At 58.8% G+C, this 13,655-nt stretch overlaps 2 protein-coding genes across 2 annotated transcripts; both read left to right on the plus strand.

Moving 5' to 3' along the window:
- Positions 1-276: 276 nt before the first annotated feature.
- On the plus strand, positions 277-9,546 carry LOC130030304 (interferon regulatory factor 4-like). Its single transcript, XM_056121551.1, has 9 exons — positions 277-514; positions 4,769-4,958; positions 5,244-5,341; positions 5,953-6,061; positions 6,169-6,234; positions 7,412-7,783; positions 8,535-8,653; positions 8,934-9,018; positions 9,443-9,546. The coding sequence occupies exons 1-9, from the start codon at positions 305-307 to the stop codon at positions 9,544-9,546; spliced, it is 1,353 nt and encodes a 450-aa protein (XP_055977526.1). The 5' UTR covers positions 277-304.
- A 2,565-nt stretch (positions 9,547-12,111) lies between these two features.
- Positions 12,112-13,398, plus strand: LOC130030572 (forkhead box protein S1-like). Its single transcript, XM_056121902.1, has one exon. It carries the CDS (start codon positions 12,301-12,303, stop codon positions 13,291-13,293), a length of 993 nt encoding a protein of 330 aa, XP_055977877.1. The 5' UTR covers positions 12,112-12,300; the 3' UTR covers positions 13,294-13,398.
- The last annotated feature ends 257 nt before the right edge of the window (positions 13,399-13,655 follow it).

Below are 13,655 nucleotides of genomic sequence, written 5' to 3' on the forward strand. Positions count from 1 at the left end.
AGTAGAGAAGGCGCCCTTAGCTGCCTCTGTGTCCCCGGGTCTTTTGGGAGAAGTGAGAAGCCCTGAAACCCTGCCAGCCCCTCCCCGCCGATCCCGAGAAAGAAGCCCAAAGCGCCCGCTCTCCTGGGAAGAGGAAAACTCCCCGCACCCGCGCGTCCGCCCTCCGCGCCCAGCGACCTCGAAAGGGCCGGCCCGGGGAGCCCAAAAAATGAAAGTGAAACCCGACCGGCCGGGCCCCGGGGACTTTCGCTTTCGCGCACACTGCAGGTGGCCGCGCCCGCGCCCGCGCCCATGGCCCGCGCGCATGGCCCGCGACCCCTGGCGCGCGGCGGAGGGCCAGGGCCCCGGCGGCCCGCGACCCCTGCGTCTCCGCGACTGGCTGGTGGCGCAGATCGAGAGCGGGCGCTACGCGGGCTTGCGCTGGGAGGACGCGGCCAAGACCGTGTTCCGCATCCCCTGGAAGCACGCGGCCAAGCAGGACTACCGGGCGCAGCGGGACGCGGCGCTCTTCAGGGTAAGTCCTGCCGAAGGGGCACTCGGACACCCCTGGACACCGCCTGGGCTCTTCCCGCTGCCTCTTTGCACCACTCCCCAGGGCGAAATCAGACAGCCCGCCAACTGCGGGCTGGAAATTCCGGCAACTCCCCGCTGAAAGCGTGTTCAGGGGTCCCCTCCCCCGCAGGGCGTCGCTTCCCTTGCTCAATCCTCACTCACTCTCTGCCCCGGGCAGGCTCTCGCCCACCGAAAGTTTAAACGCGGGAACCTCTGCCCTGAGCGTAAGCAGCGGCCAGCCCACCCCACGCACAGACGCCTCCACCTCAGCCCCCCTGATCTCTGCCGGCCCCCGATTCCTGATCCCATCCCCACCGCCATCTCCGCCCCAGCTGCTGCCCAATTCTCCAGTTACTAGATTTAAGGCTGGGATCAACTGCCTTTGTCTACTCTGACCTCTGGGGGGGGGGGGGGGGCAGAGGCTGGGGTCCCTCCCTCTTCCATGCTCTCAGAACCTCTGTCCCTACCTCTCATCCTCACCTGCCTCAGTTTCCTCTTCCCGGTTTGGTCCATGTTTCTCAGCCTCCAATCCCAGCCTCTCCTCTTCCAGAGACCCGCACCCTCCAATCTCCTTCTGTGCTTGACTCCCTTAAATCCCTGTTCTGCTGCGTTTCCACCACCACAGCCTTGAGCCCCACGCTTCCTGGTCAGGGGCCTCTGGACACTGTGCCTCAGTGGCCCAAACCTCTCCCACTCAGCACAGCTCCGGACCACACACCTCAGCTCCCCCCTACTCACTCCCCTTTCCCCTGTGGGAGATGAGGCCCACGCAGCCGAACACAGGGCAGGTGCCCCAACCTGTCACTGCTGTCCCAACCTCATCCCGATCCCTTACTGAGACCAGTGGTGCCTCCTCCAGTCCTGCAGCTTGGACCCATTGCCACCATTACTCCCCAAGACACTCCCTCCCCACTGCCACAGTGCCCATGGCTTCTTGCATCACCCATTCCTCATCCCCCCTCGGTCCCTCAGAGGGATTTTTCTCTCCCCTCAGTTTTATTCAGGCGCCGTGATGTAAAATTCTGTTAATGTTAGCGTTTCAGGTGTATAATGTTACAACTCCACATCCACCCACAGTGCCAATGTCCACCCACCAAAGTCCCGAGGTCTCCCCCTGCCCCCACCCTGCCCCCTGGGCAGACCCAGGGTCTTACCACGGAGGAAGGACCTTGGCCATCTGTGATGCCCTTACTCGGTTTCCTTATGCTCCACGCCTGAGAGAGCTCATTCTGTGTTTGTCCCTCTCCCTCTGGATGATTTCCCTTGGCTTAATACCCTCTTGTTCTGTGCATGTTGCTGTGGTTTGCTAGATTTCATAGTTTTTGTTTTCGGGGGAGGGTCACCCAGTGAGGCTCAGGGGTTATTCCTGGCTCCGCACTCAGGAATTATGCCTGGTGGTGCTTAGGGGACTTGCCTGGCGATGCTAAGGGGACTGTGTGGGGTGCCAGGGATCGAACCCGAGTCAGCTGGCCACATGCAGGGCAAGCGCTCCACCACTCCAGCCCCTGCTTTCATCTTGCTCAGAGGGATCTAAGTGTCCCTCTTGCCTTGACACTCCCATCCTCAGGATCCTCCTGTGGCTCCCCAGTGTCCTCAGGATAAAGTCCCACCTCCTCACCAAGACCTTAAGCCCTGCAGAAATGGCTCCTCCCTGGCCTCATCTCTCTCCACGACCCACCTCAACTTTACACCCGGCTCCACGGTTCTTTCGGTTTCTAAATGTTTCGCATCTCGGTCCACGGCCAGACCTTTGCACACGTGTTTCCCTCTGCCTGGAACACTTTTCCTTGCCTGGCCAACACCCCTCGTGCTCAGCGCAAACAGCTGCTTCTCAGAGGAGCTGCGTGCAGGCAGCTCCAGCTCTGCTTCCCTCAACTCACCCCTGCTCCCTTCTGCTCCCCCACCCCCACCCACTGCCACAACTTTCCCTGGGAATGCTAAGCACTACTCAGGGTGTACTTAGTTAGTGTAGAGCATCTGGCTGCATGGTCTGTTCCTAGATAGAGACGTATGTGCTGTTCGGAGGCGGGAAATACTGAGGGCTGTCCCCCACTTCCTTCCAGCTGCTTTTTTTTTTTTTTTTGCTTTTTGGGTCATACCTGACATTGCACAGGGGTTACTCCTGGCTCTGCACTCAGGAATTACTCCTGGCAGTGCTCGGGGGACCATATGGGATGCTAGGAAATGAACCCGGTTTGGCCACAAGCAAGGCAAACGCCCTACCCGCTGTGCTATCGCTCCAGCCCCCCCCCCCCCCCGCTTCCAGCTGTTTTGACCCATCCCTTAACACACTAACTCCCCCCCACACCCGACTTCCAACCCCCTCAGGGACCCTGGGTCCCTAGAATAAAAACTTGGCCTGGAGGATATTCACAGTTTCTTTTTCCTGATCTCCTGTTCTCCTTACTGCCATAATAGTCCTTTTCAGAAGGGACACAGGTCCCTCTCTGACACCAAGTCACCCTGCTGTGGATGTCTCTGCATCTGTGAGAATTCCTTTGGAATTGAAATTTCTGCTCAGAGAAGAGACTTTCCCTTAAGGTCACCACCCAGAAGCACTTTCTTGTGCCAAGCTCCGCCCATCGTGTCCACATCCTGACCAGCCCTGGTCTTGGTCAACTTGGAGATGGCAGCTCCTATTTTTATCTGCATCTGTCTATACCAGTGAGTTTAAAGACTTTCTTGTGTGCTTCTACATATCCAGCTTCCTTCGTAAAGCACAAATTTGTTTTTTAACCACGTAGATTTTTCTATTGAGTTATAATTCACATGTTCTACAATTCATCCCTTTGAGGAAATGAACCCAGTGCAGGGTTTTAGGATCTTCTCAAAGTCAAGCTGCTATCTCCATGCTAACACCAGAGTGGTTTTAGCACCAGAAGAAACTCTGCTTCCTGTATGGTTACTCTCTGCTCCACCCTCCCCAGCAGCCGGCAATCACTAATTATTTCCTAACAATGTTCTATTTTGAAGATTTCTTATAAATGGGATCATATAATCTGCTGCCCTTCGTGTCTGTATTGGAAACTGATCTTCTCCTTTGTTAGGGAAATTTTTTTCTTGCAGGGGTGTGATGAGGAATGTTCTGTTTCTTGTTGATTTGCAGAAGTTTCTTGTAACTTCTAGATTTTGGTTTCTTGCTGATTTGGTTTTTGTTTCTTTGTGGATTTTTTACAGTTTTTTTTTTTTTTTGGCCTCGTGGTTCATGCCTTTGAAGTTCTATTTAAGAAGCACCCTCTCTGCCTGTAGATTTTTCTCCTATATTATCTTCTATCTGTTTTACCGTTCCACCTCTTTTTTTTTTTTTTTGCTTTTTGGGTCACACTTGGCGATGCACAGGGGTTACTCCTGGCTCTGCACTCAGGAATCACCCCTGGAGGTGCTCAGGGGACCATATGGGATGCTGGGAATCGAACCCAAGTTGGCGCGTGCAAGGCAAACGCCCTACCGGCTGTGTGTTGCTCCAGCCGCCCCCCACCCCGTTCCACCTCTTAACTTTGCTTTTCTTAATCATCTGTGTCAATGGGTCAGGATTTTGTTTGATGTTTCTCCGGATAGCAAATCGCTACCATGGGTTTTTTATCTCACCTCCCTCTAGCTTTTGTTGATCACAATCCATTCCTTGGAAGTTGTAATAAACTCAGCTGTTTGCATCCTTTAGACTTGAGTTCCTTGGAAACAGGGACCATGTCATAGTGTTCCCCCATTCAGCCCTGAACCTCTAGCTCTGGTAATTAAGAGCAGCTCCCAAGGGAACAGGGAAATAGCTCAATTGACTGCAGTACATGCTTTGTATGTGGGGAACCCCAAATCCAGCACCACACAGCCCCTCCAAGGACAGCCTGGTATATCCCCCAATAGTTTTCAGAATTTTAAATTTTTTAAATTTTCCAGAATATGGGGCTGGAGTGAAGCACAGCGGGTAGGGCGGCCTTGCACGCAGCCAACCCGGACTTGATTCCCAGCATCCCATGTGGTCCACCGAGCACCTCCAGGAGTGATTCCTGTGTGCAGAGCCAGGAGTTAGCCCTGAGCAACGCCCAGTGTGACCCAAAAAGCAAAAAAAAAAAAAAAAAAAATTTCCAGAATATGTGTGTGAGAGGGAAGGACATGGGGGTGTTCAGAGAAGGGTGGGAGGCAAAGCCGTCCTCCCCCTCCACGGGGTGCTGCTGCCTTCCCAGGCTGTTCCCCCCAAACGCCCCCTGCTTACCCCCAGGCCTGGGCCATATACAAGGGCAAACACCAGGAGGGCATTGACAAGGAGGACCCCCCCGCTTGGAAGACGCGGCTCCGCTGTGCCCTCAACAAGAGCACCGACTTCCTCGAGGTGCGGGAGAGCAGCCAGCTGGACTGTGACGACCCCTACAAGGTCTACCGGATTGTGTCAGATGGAGCCCCCCGGCCAGGTATCGCTGCCCCTGCCACGCGGCTGAGCCGAGCTCACTTTACCACTCTGCCAGATGGATGGGATGTGGTGGGCTTCCGGAGCCGCACGTCCTGGGCTGGTCGCTCAGCCCCTCACAGACCAACCCCAGTTCTCTCCCCATTCAAGAAGGGGGCAACCAAGGCCCAGAGAGAGCCAGGCGTGCCCAGGATTGCAGGGAGGGACTCGTGTCTGGGATCATTCTGGTGGAGAGGGAGGGTTCTCTCTTGTCACCCAGAAGGCAACCAGGTCACTCTACTCCATCCAGTTCCCCAGGATTTTGCTCCCCTTGAAAAGAAGGGCCATTTCCAGAGCCAGCAGGCGCCCCCTGGAGAAGTGACCGGGCTGGACCACAGCACAGAAAAGGTCAGCATGTCCCCACCTTCCAGCCCCGTGGGTCCCTGTCCCCACCCTGGGCAGCTGCTTCCTCTCCCCGACTACGCTCTCACCTCCATCGCCTGCCGCCCTCCCTCTGCCCACACTTCCCTCAGCGTCCACTACTCCACTCCCGAGCAGTTCCGGTCCTACCACTCAGTCCCTGCCCATGCCCTCGGCCCATCTCGCTCTTGCCATCACTCCATCATCTCCCTCCGCCCGAACCCCCTTCACCACCACCACCTTGGCCCCATTACCTCTCACCTGCATCTCTGACGAGGTTCATTTCTCTGTCCCCATCACCCGGGTTCCATCCGCCATCCCTAGGGCCCCTCAGCAGCCATCCTGGTGCTGGTCCCATGGCTCCAGCACCTCCCGCCCTGGTCCCTCCAAGCACTCGCTCCCTGCAAGCTTCGTTTCCAACCCATCACCTTCAGTGGGTCTTCAGCTCTCTCTTTTCCTCTGGTTAGGGGGCAGGGGCTGGGAACCCCAAAGTCTTACCCCACCCCAGCCACCCCAGTGGGACAGTCGGGGGACATCTGTGCCCACAGTCGCCCTCTCCCACCCTTGTGATCCTCACGACTGTCTCTCCTGACGCCCAGGATGGCTGTGAATCAGCCACCGTGAAGGATGAGGAGCCGCATCCCCGAGGGGCCCAGAGGGGTTCCTTGCCACCAGCTGCCCTGCCCCCAGATCCTCTGGCTGACCACAGTAAGAACGAGGACGGGGCTCCCCCTCACCTCTCATGTCCCCTGCATGACCTGGATGTAGGGGTGCAGGCCCAGGACGAGGTGGGCCACACTCTGCTCTGTCCCCAGGGTACCAAGCTCAGGAGCTGTCTCTTCCCTGGATGCCCTCACCCTGGCAGGACTTTGGCCACTCTGGTAAGGAGGCTGGAGCCCCTGCCCGCTGACCATGCACAGAACCGGGGAGAAACAGGGCAGGAGCCAGGCCCGCAGTGACCACAGCTGACACTCACTGGGAGTGCGGTCCGCCCATGCCCCTTGCGGGACCTACTGCCTGTCACAGCTGGGTAACCCCTGAGGCTCAGTGAGAGGTCGGGATGCGAAGTCCACGGCTCTCACCGCCGTGATCCCTGCTGGCACCTTGTGTGAGGGTCCTGCTTGGTGGTGGCGACTGTTTCCTCCAGGATTAAAAGTTTGCTGGGTGGACGCTTACTCCAGAAGAATTCCAGAAGTTGAGTCTGGGAGGGCTTCACTTGTGCCCCATAGTACAGATGATCCTAAGCCCAACTCCCAGTTGTTTCTACTAAAAGTGACTTATCAGTACTCCCCCATTACTACTACCATCTGCCATTCCCACCACTACCGCCACTACTCCCACCACCATGACTGTTCCTACCACCACCACCACCATTACTACTACTATCAACCCCCCCTGCCACAGCCACCACCGCTACACTACTACTACCACCGCTGCTACTCTACTACTACCACTGCTGATACTCTACTACTACTACCACTACTACTAACACCACTGCTACTACTCTACTACTATTACCACTATTATTCTACTACTACCACTGCTACTACTCTAGTATTACTATCACCACCACTACTCTACTACTACTGATACTACTTTACTACCACTGCTACTCTACTACTACCACTGCTAATACTCTACCACAACCACCGCCGCTACTCTACTACTACCTCCATGGCTACTCTACTACTACCACCACTGCCACCCTTACTATTGCCACTGCTACTCTACTACTACCACTATTTACTCCCACCACAGCTGCTGCTGCTACTACTGCTTCTGCTTCCTCTTCTGTTATTGCTACCACCACCACGCTACTCCCATCAGTACCATTGCCACTGCCATATCACCACCATGCTTGCTACTTTGACTACAGCTACTGCTACGGCCACCACCACCACCCTACTCTCACCGCTATTGCGACCACCGCCATTCCAACTATTGCTGCGGCCGTACCACAGAGTCACTATGCCTTCCTAGGAGGCACCCGGAGCCCCTCTGCAGGGAGGGCTGGAGGGGGCGTGCAGTGAGGTCTCAGGTGCCCTCTCCCTTTGGCAGACTGCTGGCTGCACGTGCGGCTGTTCTACGGCGCGGAGTTGGTGAGGGAGGCCACAGTGCACACGGCTGAGGGCTGCCACCTATGCCCCCGGGCCGCCGTCGGATCTGCCGAGCACCTGCTGGGGTGGCCCCGGCATGTGGCGCAGTTTTGCTTCCCGGAGCCCCCGCCCGGCGCCCACGTGCTGCGGCGCCTGCTGCCACACCTGGAGCGCGGCGTGCTGCTGTGGGTGCTGCCCGAGGGCGTCTTCGCCAAGCGCCTGTGCCAGGGCCGTGTATATTGGCGTGGCCCGCTCGCCCCTCACCGCACGCGGCCGAACAAGCTGGAGCGCGAACGCACCTTCCAGCTGCTGGACACGCGCCGCTTCCTCGCGGGTGAGGCCATGGGGAGCCCGCGGCCGGGCAGCAGGGGAGGCCGGCAAGAGGTGGGTGCAGGGACGCGGGCTGAGGATGCTTGGGATGGACGGGGACCTCGGCTGGACCCAGGTGCCCAGGACTGGGAGCGGTCTGGGGCAGGTGCATCCGGAAGTGAACAGGAGTCTGGCACTGGGGTGGGCAGCCAGTATCGGGCATGGGCACGTGGGTAGGCTTAGAAAACTAAGCCTAATGTGGGTGTCGGGTCAGGCACAAGCAATGTATGCCACTACCAGGCACAGAGTGGCAGTAGATATGGAGTGGGCATAAGAGAATACTGAGGGGGGGGCTGGAGCAATAGCACAGCGGGTAGGGCGTTTGCCTTGCATGTGGCCACCTCGGGTTCGATTCCCAGCATCCCATATGGTCCCCCAAGCACCGCCAAGAATGATTCCTGAGTGCAAAGCCAGGAGTAACCCCTGAGCATCGCCGGGTATGACCCAAAAAGCAAAAAAAAGAAAGAGAGAGAGAGAGAAAGAGAGAGAGAGAGAGAGAGAATGCTGGGGCAAAGGGGCACAGGACATGGAGCTTGGGTGCTGAAGGCGATTCATAAATGGGCCCGAGACAGGCATCAGGACGGCAAGTAGGTGCAAGGCCTGGGCACACAGTGAGGGTGGGATTATAGGGCATGGCACGGGTTATGTGCACAAGGTGGGCACTGGGGCATGTGGGATACCCATCTGGGTCCAACACCCGCTGTCTCATGCCATAGAACTGCATGCCCACTTGCTGGATGGTTGCCCGGAGCCCGAATACAAGATCCGACTGTGCTTTGGGGAGGAGTACCCGGGGCCCCCGGGCCAGCCTGAGGAGCGGCTGATCATGGTTCACGTGAGTCAGTTCCACTCTAGCTGCCGACTGCACGTGCCGGCCCCGGTCAGCCTTGTCCGTCACCGTCCCCAGTCCAGCCCCTGTCACAGACTGTGTCACAGTCCCCCAGCACAGCTCCTGTCAGACTGTCCCTCACGGTCCCCAGCCCAGCAGGCTGGCAGGTTCTATGGTTTGTGCCTCTGCACATAAGTTACCTTGGGGGCTTCAATTTCCACAGGAAGCTCAGGGTGGGTGCAGGGGTGGGTGCCACAGAGGGTTGGCTCACCGCCTGCACCCACAGGTGGAACCCCTCTTCGCCCGAGAACTCCTCCTTCGCTCCAAGGGTCTGAACCAAGGAGGCTCTGTGGCCCAGAGTTTGCAGCCGAGTCAGCCTGAAGAGCCGCTTCCTCCTCTCAGACTGTCCTTCAGAGTCCCCCTGCCCAGCTCAGCCTCTCTCCCTCAAGTCTGCCCAGCGCAGCGAGCCGCTGACACTACCTGCAGCCCTGCCCACACCATGCCAGCAACCAGGGAACCCCTCACCGCACATGGCCCGGGTCAGGGGGACAGTGGAAGCCCCCACCTCTGACAGCTCAGCAGCGGGTAGACTGGCCCTGGGCCTGGGCCCGGCTCCTCAGGCAGAAATGGCAGCTACACTGGCGGTTCCGGGAACTGCTGGTGAGGAAACGAGACTCAATCTCTGGGGGCCTCGCCGGGATGCCCTGGCCTTCAGCTGCCGCACGACAAGCACCACCTGCAGATGCGGAAAGGCTGTAGAACGCCACTCTCGCTCATGCCTTTCCTGCCCCGCAGCCCATGAGCACATTTGCTGGATAACAAAGTGGTACCGCTGTGCCCTGTGGGGCTCTTACTTGACTGTGGCTTCACCCAAATTTCAGTACCGCAGTCAGCAGTGAGTTCAAGCAATAGTCAGCTCCTCAGGGCTGTTTGGAGGGGGCCACCTACTGGCAGAGTATTCTGTGTATGTGTGTGGGGAGGAGGGTCTCTGGATTTCCAGACCCTCCCTCCCACCTCCCACAAGTCTCTTCTCTTTGGGGGTGTGGTGGGAAGGGTTTTCAACACCAGATGACTTAAAGACCAGAAAGATAGTGCAACGGGAACAGGTTGGACATTTGCCTAGCATGTGACTGGACTGGGGTTGATCCCTAGCACCCTATATGGTCCCTCGAGCCCCACTAACAGTAATTCCTGAGTACAGAGCCAGTAGTAACCTCTGAGCATCGCCTAGTGTGGCCCAAAAACCAAACCAACAAACAAAAGAAACAGAAGACTTAAACTCTAAAACGAGGATGCGACCTTCGGTGCCTGCCCAGACCATCTTTGGAGAAACTGACGCAGACCTTCAAACCCCCAAACTGAATATGACCCTCGTGGCCCTGAGCACCATGGCCTGAGCAACATTGCGTTACCCAGACTGAGCACTGAAGGTCCCACTTCCAGGCCAAACATCGCCAGGTGTGATCCTGGGCATCACGCCCCTCCGGCACTGCGGGGGTAGCCCCTATTAGAAATAAGGGGCCGGAGAGATAGTACAGCAGGCAGGGCATTTGCCTTGCATGTGCCCAACCTGGGATTCCATCTCCAGCAACAGGGCGGGGGGGACAGTGAAACAGGAAACAAGGTCCCCATCCCCAGTACCGCAAGGAGTAATTCCTGAGTGCAGAGCCAAAAGTAAGCCCTGAGCATAGCCTCGGGTGTTTTAGGCTGGAGCAATAGATTGTACAGCGGGTAGTGTGCTTACTTTGATGTGGCCGACTAAGGTTCCGTCCCCTTCCCCACATATGGGCCCCCAAGCACTGCCATGAGCACCGAGCCAGAAGTAACACCTGAACATTGCTGGGTGTGTCCCCCAAAAAACAAAAGTGAAATAAAGATAACTCAGGTGACGATCTAATACTTCTCTTAGCCTTTTTTTTATCAGGGAGTATTGATCCAACAGAAGATGCAGGTCAATTGGGTCTTTAATTTTTTTTCATTCATTCAGAAAATATTTTTTGAGCTTCTCCTCTGTTCCAGTCTAGTACTGAACTGCTAGAGCAGAGCAAGGTCCTTACTCCCTTGGGGCTCACAGTCACTTTTTTCAGCATGTGCGTGCGTGCGTGCGTGTGTGTGTGTGCGTGCGTGCGTGTGTGTGTGTGTGTGTGTGTATCTCAGGGCTGTTCCATCCCTACTCCTCACAAAAGGGGGTGGTGTAAAGGAGGTAGAGGATCCAGATACAAATCCTGGTGCTGTGACTCATGAGCTCTGTCTCCTCTTGTGCTTCTCAAATAACCCGGCTTTCTGGCGCAGTGGGTCAAAGGCATCCCGAGGAGGGCGCAGGAAGCTGGTCTTCGTCGAGTGGCAACACTCGCTGCCTGGCCAACATCCCTCCTCGTGGGTGGGAGAGGCTAGAGGAGGCTGAGCCTCTATCAGAAGGCCCAGCTGTGCCGGGTTGGTGGTCCCCCAGCCCAAGGCTGCAGTCTTCAGAGATAGAGCCCTCCCACCCCAGCCTGCAGTCCAGAGCCACAGCCTTACCCTGCTTTTCTCTGTGTGCAGCTCTCCAGGGACTCTCTTTCTGTAAGGGATCCCAGTGCTCCTTGCCATGGCCCAGACAGCTGAGGGGTCCCCGTTTCCACTTTCAAGAAGGGGAAACTGGGGCTCACACCAAGACAGGGACTTGCTGAAGTCTGGACGGGTGGCTGCCCTACCTTCGCAGGACACTAGAGGGCGCTGGGGCTCGGCAGAAAGGGTCAGGAAGCCTTCCTGGCCAGCAGGCAGCCGGCCGGCGAACACCCACTGCGAGGAGGCCTGGGAATAGGGTGGCCTGCCGGCTCTGCACCGAGCGAGAAGGCGGGGAGCCAGGGGGGCCTTGAGAAGCCTGGGGGCTCTGGCTCTCTCTGCCTCTCCCTCCCTCCCCGTGTCTGCGTCTCAGATCTCTCTCTGTCCCATCTGTGCTTCTGTGATTCTAACCTTCTGTATACTATTTCTCTCTGCATGGCTCTGGATGGGTCTGGTCTGCCTCCGATCCACGCGTGCGTGTGCGTGTGCGTGTGCGTTTGCGCGTGCGTGTATGTGTGTGTGTGTGTTTCCTGTCTTGCATGCCTCGACCTCAGCTTGCTTTTTGCCCCCTCTTTTTATGTCTCTGCCTCTGCTCCCTCTGCTCTCTCTCCCTCTCTCTCTGTGTCTCTCTGTCTCTGTCTCGCTCTCCCTCTCTCTCTCCCTCTCTCTCTGTGTCTCTCTGTCTCTGTCTCTCTCTCCTCCCTCTCTCTCTTCCCCCCTCCCCCGCCTGTTTGTCTGTTTTCTGTCCCATCTCTGTCCCACTGCCTCACATCCTGTCCCAGCTCCCAGCTACCAGCACGCAGCCCGTTAGCATGAGGGCTGGGGGTCTCCGTCGTCCTCGTCCCTGCCCTCCCCTCTCTTCACCCCTGGCGGCTGCTCTCAGCCACCCCCTCCAGGCCTCTCCTGCCCGCCCCTCTTGGGCCTCGAGGGAGGGGGCGAGGGAGGAAAGGGAGGGCAGCCGAGCCGGGGCCCACCCCTTTTTGCCTTTCCAGGCTGGGAGGCTGGGCCAGTGGGCCTTTTAACCAGCCGGGCAGTTGTGCCGGCCGCCAGCTCTGGACGCCCTGCCCGGCCCCTGTGGTCCCAGCCGCCGCAGCCCAGCCCGCCCGGCCAGCATGCAGCAGCCGCCCCCGCCCGGGCCCCCGGCCCCCGCGGCTGAGCCCACCAAGCCTCCCTACAGCTACATCGCCCTGATCGCCATGGCCATCCAGAGCTCGCCGGGCCAGCGGGCCACGCTCAGCGGCATCTACCGCTACATCATGGGCCGCTTCGCCTTCTACCGCCACAACCGGCCCGGCTGGCAGAACAGCATCCGCCACAACCTGTCCCTCAACGAGTGCTTCGTCAAGGTGCCCCGCGACGACCGGAAGCCCGGGAAGGGCAGCTACTGGACGCTGGACCCCGACTGCCACGACATGTTCGAGCATGGCAGCTTCCTGCGCCGTCGCCGCCGCTTCACCCGGCGGGCGGGCACCGAGGGCACCAGGGGCCCTGCCAAGGCGCGCCGCGGCGCCGGCAGAGCCGGCAGCCAGGACGCGGGTGCCCCGGGCACCGCGACGGGAAGGCAGTGCCCCTTCCCGCTGGAGCTGCCCGAGCCTAAGGGCCTCGGCTTCGGGGGCCTGGTGGGGTCTCTGCCAGGGCCCCTGTGCCCGGCAACCACTGACAGCAGGTCTCGGCCTCTGGCGGAGCCCAAGGAGATGCCCACCCCCAAGCCCGCGGGTCCCGGGGAGCTCGCCGTGGGCACCTCGCCATCCCCCTGCCCAGCGTTCGGCTTTCCCGCAGGCTTCTCCGAGGCTGAGGGTTTCGGCAAGACCCCCACGCCCATCTTGGCCCCCGAAACGGGCATCGCGAGCAGCTACCAGTGCCGGCTGCAGACACTGAACTTCTGCGTGGGAAGCGACTCGGGCCTGGAGCACCTCTTGGCCTCAGCAGCCCCCTCCCCGGCGCCCCCCACCCCGCCAGCCTCGCTCCGAGCCCCCCTGCCCCTGCCAGCTGACCCCAAAGAATCCTGGGTGGCCGGCAGCTTCCCTGTCCAGGGAGGCTCTGGCTACCCACTGGGGCTGCCACCCTGCCTCTACCGGACACCAGGAATGTTCTTCTTTGAATGAAGCCGGCCTGGCCCTGGGCAGCTCCTGCCAGGTCGCGCCTGGCTCCGGGTTCCGGGGAGCCCTCCGAGGACCTCTCTCTGGCGAGCTGACGGCCCCGGGACAAGAAGCCAAGACTGGAGGGGCGACTTGGGGGTGAGGGCGCGGGGCCCCTGGCAAGTCTGCTCTGCGCCTCTCGGGGCCAATAAAGTTGATGTGATCCTCAGGGTCCACTTGCTGGCTGATTGGGGACTCTCAGGGGCGGGGTGGTGGGGTGTTCAGGGGACCCCAGATGCAAGTGTCCCTCGTGATCCCTTCTCCAGTTGGGGACTTTCTGGGGAGTTTCCCAGGGAGACAGAGGAAGGGGGGCAGGGGAGAGGAGGACC

The sequence above is a fragment of the Sorex fumeus genome, unplaced genomic scaffold (genome assembly GCF_029834395.1).
Source record: "Sorex fumeus unplaced genomic scaffold, SorFum_2.1 ptg000044l, whole genome shotgun sequence".
NCBI lineage: Eukaryota > Metazoa > Chordata > Mammalia > Eulipotyphla > Soricidae > Sorex > Sorex fumeus.